The sequence below is a fragment of the Coptis chinensis genome, chromosome 9 (assembly GCF_015680905.1).
Source record: "Coptis chinensis isolate HL-2020 chromosome 9, ASM1568090v1, whole genome shotgun sequence".
Taxonomy (NCBI): domain Eukaryota; kingdom Viridiplantae; phylum Streptophyta; class Magnoliopsida; order Ranunculales; family Ranunculaceae; genus Coptis; species Coptis chinensis.
This window is the reverse complement of record NC_141464.1, coordinates 76,389,655-76,411,335: the sequence shown is the minus strand read 5'-3', so window position 1 is coordinate 76,411,335 and position 21,681 is coordinate 76,389,655. Positions and strand designations below refer to the sequence as shown.

At 36.2% G+C, this 21,681-nt stretch overlaps 2 protein-coding genes and 2 pseudogenes across 10 annotated transcripts; 3 read left to right on the top strand and 1 right to left on the bottom strand.

Annotated features, from left to right (window-relative positions):
• Nucleotides 1-299: 299 nt before the first annotated feature.
• Nucleotides 300-10,224, top strand: MEE22 (maternal effect embryo arrest 22). 2 transcript variants are annotated; one of them, XM_086581917.1, is made up of 10 exons: nucleotides 300-421; nucleotides 515-570; nucleotides 662-776; nucleotides 928-2,693; nucleotides 4,495-4,546; nucleotides 4,646-6,167; nucleotides 6,314-6,444; nucleotides 6,571-7,397; nucleotides 8,379-8,491; nucleotides 9,477-10,224. In XM_086581917.1, the coding sequence occupies exons 2-10, from the start codon at nucleotides 517-519 to the stop codon at nucleotides 9,781-9,783; spliced, it is 4,887 nt and encodes a 1,628-aa protein (XP_086438043.1). In that variant the 5' UTR covers nucleotides 300-421; nucleotides 515-516; the 3' UTR covers nucleotides 9,784-10,224. The 2 variants fall into 2 exon arrangements, with proteins under 2 accessions (XP_086438043.1, XP_086438041.1); XM_086581915.1 differs by having other exon boundaries at nucleotides 4,495-6,167.
• LOC147478167 (U2 spliceosomal RNA) lies at nucleotides 3,090-3,243 on the bottom strand (annotated as a pseudogene).
• A 724-nt stretch (nucleotides 10,225-10,948) lies between the features above and the next one.
• LOC147478165 (CBL-interacting serine/threonine-protein kinase 12 pseudogene) lies at nucleotides 10,949-15,992 on the top strand (annotated as a pseudogene). Its single transcript, XR_015207365.1, has 2 exons — nucleotides 10,949-12,860; nucleotides 15,501-15,992. The product of XR_015207365.1 is annotated as a CBL-interacting serine/threonine-protein kinase 12 pseudogene (transcript).
• Nucleotides 15,993-17,172: 1,180 nt separating this feature from the next.
• On the top strand, nucleotides 17,173-21,670 carry LOC147478164 (ATP12 protein-like protein). 7 transcript variants are annotated; one of them, XM_086581909.1, is made up of 4 exons: nucleotides 17,173-17,357; nucleotides 17,768-17,785; nucleotides 17,863-18,785; nucleotides 21,281-21,670. In XM_086581909.1, the coding sequence occupies exons 3-4, from the start codon at nucleotides 17,871-17,873 to the stop codon at nucleotides 21,344-21,346; spliced, it is 981 nt and encodes a 326-aa protein (XP_086438035.1). In that variant the 5' UTR covers nucleotides 17,173-17,357; nucleotides 17,768-17,785; nucleotides 17,863-17,870; the 3' UTR covers nucleotides 21,347-21,670. The 7 variants fall into 7 exon arrangements, with proteins under 7 accessions (XP_086438035.1, XP_086438034.1, XP_086438039.1 ...); XM_086581908.1 differs by lacking the exon at nucleotides 17,768-17,785; XM_086581913.1 differs by lacking the exons at nucleotides 17,768-17,785; nucleotides 21,281-21,670 and adding an exon at nucleotides 21,162-21,197 and having other exon boundaries at nucleotides 17,174-17,357.
• Nucleotides 21,671-21,681: the final 11 nt, after the last annotated feature.

The following is a 21,681-nucleotide window of genomic DNA, read 5'->3' as shown; positions in this document are numbered from 1 at the left end:
ACCCTATTGACACCTAGACGCAACATAAAAAAAAATTATTTTTACTTGTTTTGTATCTCTACTCCTGGAATTGGATCCAAAGTTAATTGGGCTTCTTGTAATTCCAATAGATTACATCTCCCCCCTCAACTTGATTTGGTTTATAAGTCATTTGGGTCTCCATGTTTTGTTGGATTTGGACTGGTAAGGCCTGACCCATTTCAATACCAACCGCCCGACCCGCTTTATTTTATTATTCCCCTTAATCTCACCACAAAAGTGCCCCGAGATATGTGTAATATATATCTCAATTCACTTCAACGGTAGATTAACCCAGTAGTTATAATCTATACTACTTGTTAGGGTTTAGTCAGGTTTTTCTTCAACGGCCGAATCAATGGGGCCAACATCTTCCCTCTCATTATTACCCTAACCCTAAAAAGTACAAATCTTGACACGTCACTATCTTTACTCTCTCCTTAAAATTGATAAACCCTAATTAATTTCTTGTTTTTTTTTTTTTTTTATATTGTAGCAATGGCAGAGGGTATAGAAGTAAATTCCAATACAGAAAAACCATGTTGTGCTAAGGTATTGTAATTTTAATTGTCTTTAATTGATTTACAGTATTTAATTTTGTGAATTTGTCTAATTTTTTTGATTCTTTTGTTGTGTGGAATAGAGGAAAGAGAGATACTTGAAGTTGAAAGAGAGTAGGGATTTTTTAAGGAGTGCATTGCAAGGTCTCCAGCCGAAAATTATTGACCTACAAAATGAGAAAGACAATCTCATTCAAGGTACATTTTTTTTTTTTTTATTTTTTTGATTAATGTAGATAAATGAATGCAAAAAAAGAAAAAGGCCTAGTTCGATTTAATACCACATGAATTATATTGCTGCGTAATTTATAATAAGGGAGTTAGTAATATTGGTGTTTATGTTATGTAGCTCGTGACACAGAGCGGGCACGAGCTGATTCTGAAAAACAGGCAAAAGAAAAAGAATCTGCTCTTAGAGATGGTTTGGAAAAGGAGATTTTAAATTTAAAATATGAGTTAGCTTCATTAGAGGGAAAAAAGGAAACAAGAAATCAGGAAGATGACGGTGAAGTAGTTCTGCTTCGTAACCGTGTATCTGAATTGGAGGGAGAAATTAATCAACTTGGGGAGTGTCTTAAGGAAGGAAGGAAGGAGGGAGAATTGGGGAAGAAGATCGAAGGAGAGAAGAAAAAAGTTGAAGAAGCTTGCAAGGTTGAAGAAGAGGCAGATTTGAAAGAATCCACAGTAAGGGCTAGCTTAGAAAATGAGATATTGAACTTGAAATCTGAGATAGCTTCGTTAAAGGGAAGTAGGGACACAACAGGTCGAGATGAAGTTGTTAAGGTAAATCTGCTTCAGAGTCGTGTTACAGAAGGGGAGGCAAAAATTTATAGGCTGAATGAGCTTCTTGAGAAAGAAAGGCAGCGCGGAGACTTGGAAAAGAAGAAGGTTGAGGCAGAGAAGAAGAAAGCTGAAGAAGCATGGAAGAAAGAAAAAGAAGCAAGATCAAAAGAATCTTCTGCCAGAGTTGGGTTGGAAAATGAAATTTCAAACTTAAAGTCTGAGATAGCTTCATTACGCGCAGAATGTGCCTCAAGAGATCAAGCTGAAGGTGGTGAGACGCTTCAAATTCAGTCGCGTGTTTCAGAAGCAGAAGAAGAATGTAATCAGCTCAAGGTGCTTCTTGATGAAGAAAGGAAAAGGGGTGACTCTGAGAAGAAAAAGGCCAAAGCAGTGAAGAAAAAAGCTGGGGCATGGAAGTTAGAAAACGAGGCAAAACAGAAAGAATCTGATAAAATGGAAAATGAGATCTCTCTATTGAAATCTGAGATAGCTTCGTTACAGGAAAAATGGGTTTCTAAAGATCATGATGAAGGTGGTGAAGTGGATCTGCTTCGATCTCGTGTTTCAGAAGTGGAGGCAGAAATCAACAGGCTCAGTGAGCTTCTTGATAGTGAAAGGAAAAGGGGAGACTCAGAGAATAAAAGAGCTGAGGTAGAGAAGAAAAAAGCTTCTGATGCATGGAAGCTAGTTAAATCTGAAAAGAATAAATTTGAAGAAGAAAGGAGACTTGCTAATATTGAGAAGAGTTGCGCTGAGGAATGTAGGCTAAAGTTAAATGCATCTCAAACCGAGGTTAATGAGTTGAGAGCAAAATTGGCTTCAGAGAGATCAAGGATCGAGGAGGGACACAGACAGCTTGAAACTGAGAAGAAAATTGCTAATAGAGAGAAGAAACGTGCTGAGTCAGAGAGGGTAAAAGCAGAAGAGCAGGAGAAGTGTGTTGAACAGGAGAAGAAGAAGTTAATGGACGAGAAAAACCGATCTGATTATCTGTCTCAGAAGTTGGAGGAGGTAAGGCAAAGAAGTGAGTCCTTGGAGAAGGAAATGCAGGAACTGATGTCAGCTAGGAGAGTTGAAGAAGCTGTTACTGTCCCGTCTGATTTAAGTAGAATTGCTAGCGGAAATGTTGTGCTTCTAGAAAAACAGCTTAAGTTGGAAAAGAAGCATGTAAAGCATGTGAAAAAGATGGCTAAGCTCGAAAAGGTGCGAAACAATCTCTTGGAGCAAGAATTACGTCGTTTGAAGCAGGACTTTGTCCAATTCTGTTACCGTCTGAATGTTCTTGATGGCTGTTTCTCGGATGGCATTGAAGGTATAGATGCTTCAGCAAAGGTTAGTATCTCGTTGTCTTTTATCTCTCACTTTCCTCTCTATTTCTCGTGTCCTTTCGAATCCCTAAATTGTTACCTGGTTGCCAGTACAAGTTACACCTTTCTGGTAAAGTTCTATTATATAGTAATTTAATTTATATTCTTGTTGAAAAAAGAACCTTATTTTTGAACACATGGTCTCTACTGATTGATTTTACTAATTAAGGTTGCTGCGTGCTTGCATAAGCACTGGATGAGGTTCGCTGAGATGATTTAAAGTGAGTGCGGTTTTCTTTTTTATACGACCTTTGATATAGGATCAGTTTAATTTCTTGATGGAACAAAAGATCAGATGTACTCTGAAAAAAAAACTGTATTTTCTTACTACAATCAAATCATAATTTGTTACTTTATTGTTTTTGGGACTCTTTTTTGATCCAGTAAACCGATAAGAACTAAGAATACTACACTTCTTTGTAATTATATATTGATCGTTTACCTCATCCCAAAAAAAAAGAAAAGAAAAGAACAGATACTACACTTGATCTTAGCCAAAAGGCCAAGATAGGTATTCCTTTGCATAAAAGTGACTTTCTTTTGCTTCTTGTTTTAAACTAGATGTATGATCAGCATTCAGGTGAGCAGATTATTATAGTCGCTGTTTCTTTGTTGTTATAGAAAAGGGTTTTAAGATGGTAAGCATTAACCTGCTAAAAAAAGGTTGAACTGTGAATGATAGGTAATGCGGTTTTAACTTAGAACCGCAAAAGAACACATAGTACAATTCTTCATTGTACAAATTTTGCGGTATAATCCTGCCAAACTGAACTTTCTTCTCAGTAGAATATGTTCTCCAATAATCATCTTGACTAATTGTTTCTTTTACATCTGAGCAAACATTTTGATCTGTAGACTGCAGCCCCAATTTTAATTCTCATAAAAAATATAATAAAAATCGTGTATGGAATGAATTTTCTGGTGGACCTGACTTTTTGCTATGCAAATTCCTTGATGGGTAATACAATTTGGATTGGTAAGAAGTTTATTCTGGTGCATGTGTAAGGCTTCGATAATGTATACAAATAAATGAAAAAAAGAAAAAAGCAGAATGTGTTTCACCTATAGGTTCTGGTTTGTCATGTAGACATTTTAGGTGCCTCTTTTATTTGTTGTCTTGGTTGTTTTTGTTGTCCTCTTTCCTCTTGATGTATGTAGGATATCTCATCCTGCAATTTCTCAGAATATTTATATTATATTTATATACACTTTAGTGATACAAAAACAGAATTTTATTTAGTTCACCTTAATAACTGTTTTACAGCCCCTGTCACAAACTCATTTTCTCAATCCAGTTTTCGAATAGGAACTTTTTGGTGCTTTTATTTGTTTTATTAAAAAAATTTCTTGCTGCTTCATTTTTGTTTTGATCAACCATTCTTTTGTTTCTATGATATATTGGTTTCCAAAGATCACTTTAGTAGTTTCGTTGCTTTCTTTAGCACACTTGTGCTTTTATTAGTCTGTGTCGAGAAAGGGGCCTGAGTTGCTCAAGTTTTCTCCAGCCTCGGAGTGGTGCTGTAGAACACAGTTGTAGCTTTTCTTAGATAAGTATTCTTTAGTAGCTCGTGTTTCAGTTAAAATGTGGTTGGAAAGGTGACAGTTAGATAGGTTTGCTTGTCTGGTCTTTAATTTTATTTAGATTGACATTCTTGTCACTTATCCAGGTATTTCTTTTTCCTACTCTCCGTGAGTTGTATGTATGCACAGTTCAAGTTTAAAACAGTCTACATGTTTTGTTAACCTGGATTTCTTTTACTTTGCAGGTCAGTAAATCCTTAAGGCTACAAAGCTCAAATGTGAACAACAAATATACAGGTAAAGAACTATTTTCGTTGTATGGTAAAAGCCATAATGAGCTTGTGAAGGCTCGCTACACAAACATGGAGGGCTTTGACCATTTTAGGTCCACTGTAGGATGTTCTGCGCCTATGTCTGATGGGAGTGGGAGCTCTACAAAGCCAATATCAGGTATTAGTTCCACATTGGAGTCTCTGAATGGAGGTTCTGTCAGAAACAAGTTACAAAATTCTGCCATATATTCCACTAGCACATCTTTTTCTGATAGACCATCGGTGGGCTCACAGGAAAACAACACTTTTTTTGTCCCAAGACCGGACAATATAGTAGAGAACTTGAAACAGAGGCCAACTATTCCCCTGTTGTCTGCTGAAACAACCAAGCTTAGGATCACTGAAAATCTTGGGGTGGTGGCTGAAGATAGTGTCAGGACTCAAGTTCGTAAAGATGTGGAAAATCCATGTTTAAATTTAATCAACAATGATAGTACCAAAATCGTTTGCAGTCAGTCTGGTCTTAAAAGGAAGAGGGTCTCAGATGAGGTAGAATCAATCGAGGGTTTTGGTACTGGGCATAAGAATGGTGCCTCACAGATAGAAGGGAAACTAGCATCAAGTAATGCATTAATCCTGGAAAACAATGTTGGGACAGCTATCTCTTCTCAATCTGATGGGAAATTGAATGACTTGGATGAAGGAAGACATCCAACTGCTCCTGTGCTGAAAGATATGTGTGCCAGTTCTTTCATATCCAACAAGAAGAGAAGGGCATCTCTGGAGGACATTTTGAAACCTTGTAGTAAAGATGTGGATGAGCTGGTGAAGAATCTAGAAACTGAAGCTACTAAGTATGCCGGAGTCTTCAACCATACTGTATCACAAGCTAATTGTTTTTTAGAGACTGTTCATTCGTGCAGGGATGAAACAGTTGATACTGGTAAAACCAACCCAGAAGCTGAGGAATGCATTGAGAACATGACATTTGAAGACATTATGAAGTTGCTGGAGCTGGATGATGCAGCTGATGAGGAGAAGTATACGATGGCAATGGACACACCACTGTCTCCTAGTCTGCCTGAAATTGATATGCCTGATATGGAGGCATTTGACGTGGGTGACTCTATTATGGCAGAGGGAGGCGTATGCAGGGGCGTTGAAAATGATGTTGCCAATACCGTCCCCCCTTGCCGCTTTGATATTATCAATGCTGAAACTGATACCAATAAGCTGAAGTTCAATAGCTCTGGCAGTTCTCTTTACTCCACAATACATCATTTGGAAGGTCCTGATGTCAGATTTCCAGACTCTCTGAATGACAATGCTGGTATCCATATTGCTACAGATACAGTAAATACTCTTACCCATCAGGTCTCAGAGACTAGCATAGAGATAGTGGTTACGAATCAAGTGCCTGGAAATGAGGTGATGGATGCTCCTCACACTAGCAGTGAGCAACAAGTACACAAAAAGCTTTCCAAATATTTTGTTGCTTTTCCAAATAGCAAGGACAAAAACAGCATTTCTAGGATTATATCTGCTCAAGAAATATGTATATCTTGTAGCTCTATCGTCTCTCAGAAAGTTTGGGTGGTGCAGAAGATTTTGGTTGCTCTCGCGAAGGAAGAGAATCTTGTATGCCAGTAAGTAATTTATGTTATCGTGAATCACAGTTTCTGTATGATTTTTGAAACTTGGTAATGTTTAGCATTTCTTTTCGGCAAAGTAAATGCATTATCGCTTAATAGCATGTTTGAGTAACAAGAAAATTTGTTCTCTTCAAATGTAGGGAGAAAGCGTGTGTCTTCTTTTCGTTGCTGCTGCAGAACTTTGTGGCAGTTACATCAGTGAATTTCGAAAATTCCTTTTCTGATGATATCTACACCTGCTCGGATTCTTTTCTAAATCACATTAAAACAGGTATCCTTAGGCTCTGTCTTTCCCCTTATTCTTTTGAGATCTTTGGTCTTGGATATATATAATAAAGATATGAATTTTATTTTTTCCACCATATAAGTAACATCATAGTTTATACTCTTCTCACAGTGATGTCTGATGTGGAGATGAGACACATACTTCTGGAAGTAATCCAGTTGAACAGCTTGCTTTGCGTCATTGAGAGTTTCCTCGTGGATAAGAGAGTTATGGTGTATAGTGATGTATCTTCAGAAACCCATTTTCCATGTGATACACAAGGTATCAGACTTTTGGATGGCACAAATATATTGCTGTCCTCAGAACCGGCCACTACTCATAAATTGGTGGCCGGGAGCATTATACTGGCATCCATATGTGCGACAACTGGGCACACTGGTTTTATTTGCGAGGCATCGTATAAAATTCTTCTGACACACAAATCTGACTCTTATTTGATGCTTACAATGCTCCACGTATTTGCTTTTCTTTGTGGAAGTAAATTTTTTACTCTAAGCAGTCACAGTTTGATTATGACCGTTGTTAGATCTATAGTTATACTCCTTGAAATAGGAAAAGGGTCGATTGACGGTTCATGTGATTCCTATATTCGACCTTTGAGAGAAAGTCAGCCCAGGTTTCCTCGATGTGCTCATTGCAAATTTTCGGAAGCTGTAGCTTCGGTAGATGATGTTTCAAGGATACTTCTGGAAAAGCTTCAACACTGTGCTCTCACTGTGACTGGACATCAACCTACTGCCTCTGTACAGTTCTGTGTTCCTTCTGAGATGGAGAGAGCTGAACAAAATTCTGAACACAATATAGCTTTTTGTGGCATTGGCTGTGATTCTCCCGGTTCCTTAAATAAATATGGATGGCTTGATACTTCTCAATCTGATTCTATTCCGCATCATGTCAGTGATATTCTTTCCTTGGTGGAGCTACTTGCGTGCTACATGGTATGTACCTCTCTCTCCTGTTGACACTGGTACTTTTTCTTTCTTTCTTCTTGTTCATGTTTGCTCCTCATTATGATAGGTATATCCGTATATTGTTTTCAGAATAAAATGAAATCAACTTCTAAGGACTTAGATTGAGCTTGAATTAGGATTTATTTTAATTTCTTTTCACACAAGCTAAAAAGTATAATAATCTCCAAATAGATGACCAGAAAAAGAAAATTGTACCGGACCAATTGCTGTATTGCCCCATCTTAAAATTTCAAGTTATCGCTAATATCCGATGATTATTTCGGTGCTTGTTCTTATGACTGCAACTTGAAACAAGTGCAGAACCTTTTTTCTACCCGTATTTAAGTCTGTCAGTCTACTGCAACAACGTCAGTATACAGGTTGAGTTATAGACTCATAGTACTAGGTTACTGTGGTCTGCTCCAGAATCTAGAGTATACTTGGATGCCCCTAGAACGTCATTTACGCTTGGGCCAAGGAAGCAAAAATTTTAGGGAGAAGGCCTTGGGAAAGATAATTCTACTTGCTACCGTTGGACTTTTCAGAAGAGAGAAACAACAGCGGTTTCCTGAGCAAGGAAGGAGTGATGGATATCATTCTCACAATCAAAGCATGTCTGTGGCGTCTTATCTGGAGGTTTTTAACTATTTTTTGATAGGTTTAATATCTTGTTTCATTTAAGTTGCAGGTTTTCTCTCTGTACTGGCATCTTGTATTTGAAGTTGTTTCTCATCTGATCCTCTTGTTATTAACTAAATTTCTGTTAGAATTTTGTGATGTGACCAATTTTCTTTTGCTCAGAATTTTAAGTTGTGAAGAGTATAATATAATATATCAATGATTTTTGGGTCTCTTCAACATTATTTTTTAAAATTGTCTGCAGCTTTAATTGTGCCTTTGTGTTTATATTCCCTCCTGTTGTTGATAGTATTGCAATCTGACACCGAATCGTTTATTTCGTGCTCTCAGAGTTGGGAGTGGACAAGGAGCAAAATTATTCCTCATCTTGTAAAGATATTGGAATCATCTGTCTCGGAGAAACTTTCATCTGCTGTAATTCTTGTTATTGGTCAACTGGGAAGGTATGCCCTTTGTTATTCTTTTTGGGATGCTTGCGCATTTGGTTCGACGATAATTCTCTTGAGTTTCTGGTTTACCCTGATTACTATCTATTTGTGGTCTGTATCTACTAATAGAAAATTGCCAACTTTTGAGTTTGAAAGTTGTACACTTCGGTGTTCTTTAGTTGTATAAATTATTTTATGCTAGTTCATACTTGAAAACCATATACAGTATGTACATGTAATACCATAGTACTGAGGTAAAATAATTCAATAAATCTATAAAGCAGTTGTTGTGTTACTAAGATACACCTATTACTAACATCCATGGACTGTTGTTCGGAGTTTGGACAGCACTTCATAAAAGGATGTCATCATGTATTTCTTGTTCTTGTCCCAAATCTGACACCTTATATCTTTATCGCCAAAACACATGCCGTCACTATTCTATAAATGGAAGGATAAGAGAGCAAAACAATTCAAGACGCCAATCTGTAAGCAGATGTCGAAGTCTGACGATCCATTCAAAGACATTGGTACTGCAATTAGGGCCTTCTTGCTGCAGTCCAAGTTCTATATTTAACCAAGTTCTGTAGTGGGGTTCAAAGAGGAAACCATATGCAAACTTAGGCCACACATTGTAAAATGAGACTGATAGATGATAACAATTTGTGCGCATTTAATGTTACCACTATTTAAGATTGCATAATATTTATGATACAACCTGATTATTTATTAGGCTGCTGCATTAGCTATTCATAATTTTAGGAGTTGGGTTCTAGATTAAAGCTCTTGGTCATTTGTTCCTTTCAATGTTCACATGATACTCTTCCTTACTATTATTATTAGTTTATTACTATCCATACCATCCCTTCCAATGGCATGTTTGAAAGCAATTTGTCCTTCACTTGAGGTTTGTTTGTTTAGATTTCAGATTTTGCAAGCCACTTTTTTTCAGTTCACAATCTACTTGTGGAGTTTTAATATGTTTAATTTTCCTTCTCAGGTTTGGTATTGATGATAGTGGGTGCGAACAGCTGGGAGTTGAACAGTTGAGATGTCGTTTGGCCGTCCTTTTTAATGAGAAAACCAAAATGAACTGTGGTCTGCTTATGCAATTTTCCCTTGTTCGTGCTTTGATTGATCTCCTTTATGTAAACTTTGAAGACCTTGTTACAAAGGAAGATATTCCTGTTGCTGCTGGTCGTCGTGTTCATGCCAATCTTGTAAGAACATGGTTTTCTCAGCTTAGTAAAGAGCAAAAGTCTCTGTCGTTTGGCATTCTTCAACCTGCAGGTATGCATGGGAACTGAGACACTCACAGCTGAAAATTCGTTCATTGCCAGTGTGGAAGGCATACCAAAACTGAGCTCTCTTTGAAGAGTTGTTGAGGCAAGCTCTTGGCCTTCGTGATCACTGGATTCTGCCTATCACGTGCCAGTCCAAGATCTGTCATTATGCTGTTGGAGCGAGCAATTGATGTTGATAGCAAATTCCAGTCTTATAAGAGACATGGTTTCTGTAGGAAGAGCAGCAGTTCTGACTGGAGATTTTTCCGTTGGATTATGAACATGTGAACAGAGATGCATGACACAATTGAAGTGAACGCTATTGTACTACCAGCTTTATTTGTGCTCTATCTGCAGTGCTTTTGGAGCTCATAGTATTCCATTTTTGTTGTCTTAGTTGTTGAAAACATCTTTGTGGAATACTGTTGCAATTTTGGGAATAAATCAATCTTCAACCTGAAAAAAGCGGAGTATGTTTCGACCGAGGCATTCTATTAATTTTTCCTCGCTATATTTCTATATTTTGTTCAGGTGATTGTTTCTGCATACAGTATCTGTTTTCTTTTTAGTTCCTGGGTCGAGTAGCTTCTAGCCTTTAACTGCATGTCAAATCAGTTTTTTTGTACCAAATCGGTTGAAGATTTGTTTAGTGTAAATGTCGTTGAAGAAAAAATGCTGAGTATATTACATTGAGCTGGCAGCTTAAACCTCGAGTTTACTAAACCTGATGCTCCAGAGCAAATACAGTTTGTAGGGGCTGTAGTTTGTAGGTGGAGCGTGGAATGTTCATTTCCTGACAATTAATACTTAGTTTAAACCTGTATTACTATTCTTTGAGCTGTTTAATCTTGTCATGCTCCAATGAGCTTAATTTGTTTGTAAATTTGTTATTTTAGTAAAATAACCTACAAGTGACATGTGTGATCGACTTATTGGTTACCAGTAATGCTCTAATGATTCTTCATTCTTGGCAGCTCGGCCAGATTTGGGTTGAAAATGGCGAATATGCAAAGAAAGAAAAGGTAATGGTCACGAGTCTTGATAAGTCTAGGCATCTGTGTCAGTGGATCTGCTTTTTAAACCTCTTCTCTAACGAATCACCAGCTTTCTTGGGACTTGGCTGGTCAGTCAGACCAACTTTTCTTGTTGTTGAAGCAGGTACATCATTTGACACTTTTACACTTAAACTAACTATTCCTTGCAAGTTTGGAACTACAGTCTGGTTCATTAGTTCGTGTCTCAAAAGTCAAAATAAGAGTTTTGTACCGAGTATGTAGTGTGAAAAAATAAGTAGAGATACATTCAATGTGCACACATGAATCTTATCATGCTAACAAGTCAGAAACAATATACACCTGTAAACAGCCAACATGTGGGAACAAACTAAAAAAGAACAGTTCAACCAAACACAAAAATATACACGTGTCGACAACTAAAAGGTCCAACATTGGCTGTAATTTGCTGTCCCGTTCTACAATTTAGCCGCACTTCCAAAACAGAATATACCATTTAACGGTAAACAATTAATACCAACTTTCCAAACCTACCCTTACTTCCCTTAAACCTACTTAACACCGTCATAACGTCCGTCACCGCCCACCGTTAATTCTTGCTTATAATGTTTCCACGGCCTTCTTTTTCATAAAGAAGTAGTTCCAGACTTCCAGCAATGGAGGACAATAATAAGAAGAGCATCATGCAAGGTAGATTTGAGGTTGGTAAACTTTTAGGCGTTGGAACATTTGCAAAAGTTTACGTAGCAAGAAACTTGTCAACAAATGAATGCGTAGCTATCAAGATACTTGACAAAGAAAAGATCATGAAAGGTGGTTTCATCGCGCATATTAAACGAGAGATAGAAATCTTACGTCGCGTTAGGCATCCTAACATAGTACAACTATTTGAAGTCATGGGTTCGAAAACAAAGATATACTTCGTTATGGAGTACGTGAAAGGTGGTGAGTTGTTTAAACGTGTCTCGAAAGGAAGGTTGAAGGAAGACTTGGCAAGAAAGTATTTCCAACAGCTAGTTTCAGCAGTTGGGCATTGTCATGCAAGAGGTGTGTTTCATAGAGACTTAAAACCACAGAATCTTTTGTTAGATGAAAATGGTGATTTGAAAGTTTCTGATTTTGGTTTGAGTTGTGTTTCTGAGCAAATTAGACAAGATGGTTTGTTTCATACTTTTTGTGGAACCCCTGCTTATGTTTCTCCTGAAGTTCTTGGAAGAAGAGGGTATGATGCTGCTAAGGTAGATATTTGGTCTTGTGGTGTGATTTTGTTTGTTTTAATGGCTGGTTATTTACCATTTTATGATCAGAATATTATTACAATGTATAAGAAGATTTTTAAAGGGGAATTTCGTTCTCCGAGTTGGTTTACGCCACAACTTAATAGGCTATTGACTCGATTACTTGATATAAATCCATCGACTAGAATTACAATTTTACAGATTATGGAGAATAGATGGTTCAAGAAAGGGTTCAAGAATATGAAGTTTTATATTGAGGATGATAGAGTTTGTAGTATTGAGGACGAGGATAATAATGTGGATGTGGATACACAGTCTGAGACATCAGTTTCAGAATCGGAGTCTGAGTCGTCAGAGCCTTTGAAGAGAGTTGGTGTGCCCGGGCTTCCTAGACCACCGAGTTTAAACGCGTTTGATATTCTATCGTTCTCGAATTTATCTGGGTTGTTTGATGAAGGGGGTGAAGAATCGAGATTCATTTCAGGTGCACCAGTGTCAAAGATTATATCAAAATTGGAAGAGATTGCGAAAGTGGTGAGTTTTTCAGTGAGGAAAAAAGATTGTAGAATGAATTTGGAGGGGTTAAAGGAAGGTGTGAAAGGGCCATTGTCAATTGCAGCTGAGATATTTGAGCTGACACCTACATTGAGAGTTGTGGAAGTGAAGAAAAAAGGAGGAGACAGTGGAGAGTATGTGGAGTTCTGGAACAATGAATTGAAACCTGGTTTAGAAAACTTGGGACATGATGATGAAGAACTTGTACTCAATGATTCTGTTGTTGGTATTGATTCACATCTTCCATCAGATAGTGAGTAGTACTACAGAGTAGACAGTGGATTTGGGAAAAAGAGTATGTTCCTTCTGGAGCTTATTTTTTGATTTGTTGGGCCTTTTTTGTATCATATGCTTTTGTTTGTCTTTGGTACTTTGTTGTCTAATTTTAGATCACATTGCAGAAAGAAATATGGAATGTTAAATTCTTTGGCGGATGATGTTTGTTTGCATTCACTCTTTTATTTTGCTTGAATAGATATGTGTTGAGTGCATTGATATTTTGATACTGATAAGAGAAATGTTGGAAGGGTTTTGTTTCCAAACCTCACCAAAAGAGATATGCTTTAGGAGCTACCCCTTTAAGGAGTGGCAACATAACTACAAACACAGAACTTCTTGTAGGGATCCTAGATTTGGTAATTCTTTTAATGTTGGTTATTTTCGGTAATCTGATTTAAGCATTTCCCATATACGAATTTGGAATGTTGTTCTGCTAGTCATATTCTGATTGAAATGGGACTGCAGAGTTTGAAGTCTATCTATTGTCAGAGTAATGGATCCACTCTTCAACTCTTCTTGTTGGGTAACTTTTTCTTTGTAATCTTGTTAGTTGGAGAACATATGTGTTATGTCTGTGTTTTGGGAATGTCAGTATATACTTGCTGAGTTCTTTGGTTGACCTGGTGGAAAGAGATTAGTTTTCTATTAGTTATTATCTAATTTTAGGTCTCATTGCAGAAGTGAAATGATAAATTCTTAGGTGGATGATGGGCGTTGCAGTTTCTTTTAATTTGTCTTGAATCGGATAGTGATCGATGTGTTTTGATAGATAATGGCAGAGCTTTGTTTTCAAACCTCATCAAAAGAAATATGGTTTGGACTTCGGAACTGCCCCTTTCAGGAGTGGCAACTAGCCGACAATATTCTTAGAGGAGTTAAAATTGGTGCAGTCTAAATCTTCCCTACAAGGAATATTGGTCAATTAGGTGAATTAGCAACGTTTAGGAATTTTGTAATGTTCATAGATCTCCAATTTAACTTTCCGAGATTATAACTGCTGAAGTTGCTACAGGATCAAAAGTATGCAATGATGTATTTGAAGTCATTGCATTTTATTATTGCTTGAATAGATAGATATGTGTTGAATGCATTGGTAGTTTGATACTAAGAAGAGAAATATTCTTTAGGAGCTACCCCTTGAAGGAGTCGCAAGATTAATTACTGATTACTACAAAAACAGAACTCTTGTAGGATTCCTACATATGGTTATTTTTCGAATATTGATGATTTTTAGTCATTTGATTTAAGCATTTTCCTCTAGAGAATAGAGATTCATCTCTGGTAGATTTATGAATTCTGAATGCTCTTGTTATATTCATACTTTGGTGGATTATGTTGTTTGCATTTATTTTCGCTTGAATAGATTTGTGTTGGATGCATTGATAGTTTGATACTAATAAGAGAAATATTGGAAGGAGCTTTCTGTTCAGACCTCACTAAAAGTAATATGCTTAGGAGCTGCCCCTTTAAGGAGTCGCAACATTACTACTAAAACAAAACTTCTTCTAGAGATTCCTCTCTGGCTTATGTTTGGAATCGGTGTTAGTGTTTGTCATTTGATTATTTTAGCATTTCTACTTATATATACCTCTCTGGTATTCTGATAGATCTAGGAATTTGGGATGTTGTTGTGCTATCGATATTGTAATTGAAATGGGCTGCAAAATTTGGAGTCAATCTACTGTCAGAGTAATGGATCCACTCTTAACTATTCTTGGTTGGGTAAGTTTCTCCTTGTAATCCTGTTAGTTGGAGAACAGCTGTGGTATGTCTGTGTTTTGAGATTGTCAGTATATACTTGCTGAGTTCTTTGGTTGAGCTGGTAGACTGTCAGAGTGTTAGTATATACTTGCGGAATTCTTTTGGAATTGTCAGTGTATACTTGCTGAGTTCTTAGTACAATGGCACTACTGATTATCTAATTTTAGATCTCATTGCAGGATAGATTGTTTAAACGTTAAATTATTTTGGTGGATGATCAATGTGTGTTTGCATTTTCTTGTCTGGAATTGGTTAGTGATGGATGAGTAGTTTGATAGATAACATATAGCAGGGCTTTGGTTTCAAACCTCATCCAAAGAAATATGGCTGCGAACTACCCCTTTTATGAGTGACAACAATTGGTACACTCTAAATCTTGCCTGCAAGGAATACTGGTCACTTAGGTACAACGTTTACTGTTCATAAATCTCAAACTCCAGTTTAACTTCACAGCACAACAAGTGTTTAAGTTACTACAAGATCAAAAGTATGCAATGCTTTCTTTTACAATTGGTATGATTTGATTGAATATTTTCTCATTACTCAAAACAATGTTGATTACACTTTTATATAGTCATTAGCTGACGTAAGATAATTAGTTACTCAAGAATGTTCTGGAACTATCTTTGATGAGCTGGCCCTTTGTCTGTTGACTCTTGACTTGTGTTTACTTGATTCTTTTGCTCAATTCCCTCCCTCAAGCTGAAGGGATTAGAAAGCACTGAAAGCTTGATGGTAAGAAAATGAAATCGTTGAGAAGAAAGAGCCTTAGTAAGGATATCAGCAATCTGATCCTTGGTGTTGAGATACTGAACATCAAGAAGTTTACTGGTGACCAATTCTCTGACATAATGGTAATCAATTTCCACATGTTTTGTTCTTGCGTGAAATACAGGATTGTGAGCTAAGGGAATTGCACTAATGTTATCACAGTGAATCAATGGAGCTGAAGGTAGAGAAATCCTGAGATCCTTTAGAAGTACACGAATCCAATAGATCTCACCAGCAGTTTGAGCTAGAGCACGATATTCTACTTCAGTTGACAATCGAGCAACAATTTTTTGTTTCTCAGCAGACCAAGATAAAGGATTATAACCAATGTAAATACAGAACCTTGTAATTGACCTTTTGTCCATTGGACAACCTGCCCAATCTGCATCACTATATGCTTGTATTATGAGATTGCTCTTTGTAAACCATATGTCATGATGGATAGTTCCTTTTAAGTACCTGAGAATTCTTTTCACTGCTGATAAATGAGGAGCTCTCGGGCTTTGCATAAACTGGCATACCATGTTGACTGCAAATGAAATGTTGGGTCTGCACCATGTTAAATATTGTAAACCACCTAGGAGTAGCGGTAGGCTTGGCATCTAACATCTTTGTTTTGGTCAACAAATCAAAAGTATATTTTGTTTGAGATAGAAACAATCATGTGGAGTTTTTCCTTTAGCCTCTAGACCCATAAAATAATTTCCTCTAGCCTCTAGCCTTTAGCATCTTTTTTTTATTTTTTATTGTTAAGTCTGTTTTTAAATGAGATTTTAACTTCTAACAAATTATTTTTAATTTTGGTTTTAAAACCCAAAAGGTTTTTTACGTTTTTGAAAAGTTTTTTTTTTTAAAAAGTCTTATAATTTACTTTTAATCTAGAATAATTCCAATTATATATAAGAAATTCAAAAAATTAAAAAATTTTTCGTTTTGAATAGGATAAATTTACTTTTGATAACTCAAAAATGGAATTTTAATCCACACTCTAAAATATACCCCCCAAAGCTTTAATATTAAGATATATATATATATTTTAAATTTCCAAATAAATGAGATCATTAACTCCATTACCATTCGTCCCAAACTTTTGTATCATCACCCAAAGGTTTTAAATGACCATCACCATTATATACCATTATCTCCACCACCATTGATCATGAGGGGTTGTTTGTTTTTTCACCACCATTCAGAGTCTTAAACTTAAAATTTAAGCATTCACCACCACTACTTGTTTGTTTTTTTAAGTAGTTTAAAGATTCATCTTTTAAGATTTCAAGATTCAAACCAAAAATTTCTTCCTATCTTTAATATCAAACAAGAACCACTTCTTGCCCTTTATTAAAACATCCAAGAACCCATCTACTTTTTCTACCACCACTTTTATGGCTATTAAAACCAATATCATCAAAACTTTGACTTGGCCACTTCAAGTTTTTTCATTTTTTGGGTGAATGATATCCACCACTTAAAAAAAAATTACATATATATTTCCTAAAAATAAACAAAATATGAAAATTATAAAATATATTTGAAAACATAAAATTAAACTATAAATTTATTTAATTAATATTTTTTCGATTAAATCCATCTAAAAGTCCTTAAATTTAATATATATTTTCTTTAAGATGTAAATCAAGTTAGTTTTTTCTATTTTTTAAAAAAATTGTCCGAATGATTTATATTAAATTTTAAGAGATTAAAATTATTCTTAAAAAACAAACATGTTTTTTAGAATTTAGCAATCAGCATTTAGCATTCAGAGAATGAGCCATTCATAGGCTCAGAAAAACAAATAGCCCCGAGTCTTTCTTAATGAAACTTAATATTAGCAACACCTCCATGGATTTGTTTAATTCTTCTTAATCTATTCTTAAATTGCTATCACCTCCCTGAAAATCCAAAGTTTGTTTTTTGGGTCTCTCAAAACCCAAAATAGGGGACTCCCAAGAAGAAGACGATAGATTTTTTCGCAAAAAAGGTTAGCACTTTTTTATTTTTTTCCAAAAGATTTTGATTGGGTTTATTAGTTATTTTGTTCTTGATTTGATTCTATTAATTAATGATTGATTTCTTATATTCATTTTGTCTCGCGCATAGTAAGACATTTGCTTATATAAATCACCATTTTCTTTAACCCACCACTTAATTAGTACTTTAATACCACAGACTAAATTAAATTTACTTAAGATATAAAAGATCATCACTTGGACGTTTGGAAGGTTAAGTGGTTGATGCACAAGTTCATTTACGCATGTCTTAGAAAGGAGTTTTTTATAGTCATTAGCTGAGTTAAGATAATCAGTTAATCCAAGAATGGTCTGGAACTATCTTTGTCTGTTGACTCTTGACTTGTGTTAACTTGATTCTATTGCTCTATTTGATTGACAGTGTATCGTCTCGTCTCAGGTAGTTTATGTGTATATCTAATTTTCTTTTTTAATTGAATCAATTGTTCATTTCTAATTTGATTCTGTCTTTTACAGGTTTAAACATGTCCCTTTACTTGCGCAATGGGAGGCTGGGTTCAGAAATGCGTTTATTTTATATGAAGACTACTATAGGGATCTCAAGGAGATTGGCGACTGCAGTTGAGAAATCAGAACCGGAGTCTAGTTCGTCGTTTACATTTTCATCTGATAAGATGAAGAGTGGTGATGATAATAATATCTTTGTTAAGACGAGAGAGAAAACGTCAGTGACAATGCCTATGTCGTTCATGACGGGATCAATTGTAGGGAAGAGGTTCTATAAGCAGGTTACTACAAGGGAGTCTGAAGATGGAAATGGATGGAATGTAATGCTTGATTATAGAACGCTCAAGACTCCTTCTAAGAGACCTCTCAAGCTACCTACACTTGCACTTGCTAAGGCCATTGCAGCTGAATGGGAATATCAAGAAAGTGATGGGATTAGACCCTTTATGATGCCTCTTATGAGACTTGCTTGTACTGCACTAGAGAGGGTTCCGTTAACTAGGCTTAAAATTGTTGAACATTTGATGAAGAAGTTTCATCAAGATTTGGTCTTCTGCCGTGCTCCAGGGGATAATGTGCTGACAAAAGGTGTGTTTGAAAAGCAGGTGGAGAAAATTGATCCCATATTGAATTGGGTAGAATCTGAATTTGGTTTTAAGCCTGTTGTTTATTCTACCTTCTTTGGCGGTAAGCAAGAGGATGGTCTTGTACATGCCATAGAAAGCTTTCTGAAAAACACAAATGACTGTGAATTGGCTGCTATTGATGCCATTGCCTCTGCAGCACATTCGCTGGTCATTTCTATTGGAATGTTCCGTGGGAGGTTACAGATTGAGGAAGCCATTGAGTTGATTAGGCTTGAAGAGGATCTTCAAGTTGATCGGTGGGGACTAGTTGAAGGTGGCCATGATCTTGATATTGCCGATCTCAAGGTACAAATCTCATCTGCTGCTGTATTCCTTGGACTTTCGCAAAAATCTTGAGTTATTTATACCCTCATAGTCTCTATAGTGTATGTTCGGGAGATATTTTTGTAGTTGCTTTATGTTGTAGCTCGACCTGCTTCTAAGTTCTTAGTATGATGCCAATTGATGTAAAAATTCTGATAGCTTGAATTTATTTTAATAAGCAATCTTTGTTTAAGCTTAGAGTTTAGATACAGAAAAATCTCGCTTATCTTGATGATGATATTACTTTTTCACACAAATTTCATCATAATCTTGTCATAGCTAGTTTATGCAGTACTTGACAGACTTAATTTGATTAGCAGACGTGAGTTGAGGTTTACTTCCTTATCTATAAGCATAAGTTGATATATATACCCCATAGTTCTTCCATAGCTTTTTGTCATGGAATGATAAGACTAGAGCTAACAGCATATCAACCTATGACTAGTAGATCCATACAAGGATTTAAGATAGTTTCTTACAGTTTTTTGTCGAGGATATAAATTTTTCCACCAATTAGTACTAGAATACCTAATTAGATATTATGAATTGAGATAATTATTTAACTGCATTTATTAAGTAATGGTGAACGTGGTGTTCGTGAACTTTTCCTATAGAAATATGTCAGATCAAATTTATCAGCTGACGAGATTAATTTATCTTAGTAAGAATGGTTTTGTTTTTCTGTCTGCATATCTATTACTCTGTTAGATAAGCTGTGAGCTAGGAAATATCGCTGACGACACAGAGCTAGATTGAGTGACTAGACTTGGTTTCTCCTTTAAGATAGTGATATATTCAGTCTTGGAAGTACACATTTTCTATGCAAAGGATCAATGATTGCATACTCAGGCACAGTTCATTCTTGGATGTTTTCAAGGCTCGCCACACAGTTCATTTTTAGATGTTTTGAAGACTCGACCTAGACCATTTCACCACCATAGCCTTTTATACAAATTCAGACATTCGGTTGCAAACATGGATGTCAGTTTCATTGCTCTGACTCTAACTATAGCTGTTTCCCCAATCAAGTAAATCTCATTTGAGCTTTTTCCTCATCACTTTAAGCTACACCATTTTCGCCTTCTTGCCTTTGAAAGCGTTTATGCAAATGACAGATTGGTACTGACACTGTTACACAGTTAACTACTTGATCGAGCAAAGCTTGAGGTTTTCCTCATTGCTTCAGTATTTTTATGCTAAAATTCACCTTCTTGCCTTTCTAACTGTAAAGGCCTTGGGCTTAAGGGGTTTGTGGGCTGAAAAATAGAAAGGATGAGGGAAGTCCTCTCTCTCACGCTCTCAGAAGTCGAGTTCGACCACCTCTCTCTCTCCGAGGGTTTGGTGTCCCCCTCTCCATCTCAAGTGAGACAGTCAGCCCCCTCTCTCGAATATCTTATAATCTACGGTTTCGCTGCTGCTTTCTCTCGGAAAGGAAATTTAGTCCTTCTATATCTCTTAATTCTAAATATAATTAGTTTTATTTGCTGTTGCAAGGTTAGTTCAATTCCAATTTTATTAGTGTAAGAATATTGGATTCTAGTTGTTCAATTGCTTATTGTTTGTGAGTTTGATTTCTATTTTGTGGTAAACTTTTACGTAAAAGAACCACCTCTCTCTCTCTCGAATTTATATCTATGGTTATGGAATCGGTTTTAGCATTGCTGTTGGAATTTCTTTTCATTGTTAATTCGTTAATTAAATTATTTGGGTTATTTATTTTATTATTTTTGGTTTTGTTCAATTGGTTTGAGTTTGATTTCTATTTTGTGGTAAACTGGAGTGTTAATGTTGGATCGGTTTCATTGTTAATCTTAGTGTAAATATTGGCGGGGTTGCTTGACGTAATGGAGTGTAATGTTGGGTATACTTACTTGGCCGGTGAAGTTGAAGGTTGCATTTCTTTATCGTTTGATATAATAATGATTAATGGGTAGTACTTACGAGTTAAATTAAGTGAATTAGAGACCGTGTTTAGAATGATTATATCCCATTCTTGTTAATCTGTTCTTGTTAGATTGTTCTTAAGTGAGTTGTATCCTTTTATATTGAAATTACGGTTCTTTTGCACGAGTTTTTTGTTCCTTGTGAACCACGCGTTCAAGTAGTATTCTAAAGTTGAATTATCAGGTTCTAATGTAGAGTTGTCGAGTTCTAGTGTTGAAATGTCGAGTTTTAAAGGAAGAACTATGTATGACTTGATCTCTCGAAGGGTACGTAGGCACTTGGCATAACCACTTTATGATCAGTAGAATTGTTTGATTTTTGGATATTTGATTATTGTTTGATTTCGTGATAACGTGGGTTTATATACGTAATTGTGGTGACATAGTACTCTTATTGTGGATGGTCTATTGGAAGTGGATAGAGTCTTCATGTTGAACCCTTGTGGCTCGAATGATGTTATGTTGAATCCAATTTGAGTGGCGTGACCACGTTGAACTCATGGTGCTAGAATGGTGGCTGATGTATGTGACCAGGTGGAACCCATGATGTTAGCATGGCGGTCAATGCATGCAACCAAGTTGGACCCATTAAGCACATGATGGGCGAACTCTTTGGGCTACATTTGTGGGGTAGGAACAACAAGAATTACTATTTAGTTTGTGTATTTGGTTTGTTGTTTACTGCTTTTGGACTTCTGTAAGTACCTCGTAATAGCTTACAATTATTCGTTCACGAGTCTTGAAAGATTCAGATACGTAGGCAACTTTGTTTAAAGTGCAGCCTGTACATTAAATATAATGTATCTTATTTTGATAGGGTAGTTTGCAATAGGATGTGGTTATTGGGGATGTCGTATGTGTGTGATATTTCTATTTGTGTATAATAATCTTATGTTTTGGTTATTGCTTAAGTTGTTAATCTTTTGTTTATGGGT

Bases quoted from the DNA above. Each gene is read 5' to 3' on its own strand.
- MEE22 (XM_086581915.1), top strand. From the start codon at position 517: ATGGCAGAGGGTATAGAAGTAAATTCCAATACAGAAAAACCATGTTGT. The intron at 571-661 runs GTATTGTAATTT...TGTGTGGAATAG, and splicing joins AAAAACCATGTTGTGCTAAG to AGGAAAGAGAGATACTTGAA. The intron at 8,492-9,476 runs GTATGCCCTTTG...TTTCCTTCTCAG, and splicing joins GTTATTGGTCAACTGGGAAG to GTTTGGTATTGATGATAGTG.
- LOC147478164 (XM_086581908.1), top strand. From the start codon at position 17,871: ATGTCCCTTTACTTGCGCAATGGGAGGCTGGGTTCAGAAATGCGTTTA. The intron at 18,786-21,280 runs GTACAAATCTCA...GTATGTGACCAG, and splicing joins TTGATATTGCCGATCTCAAG to GTGGAACCCATGATGTTAGC.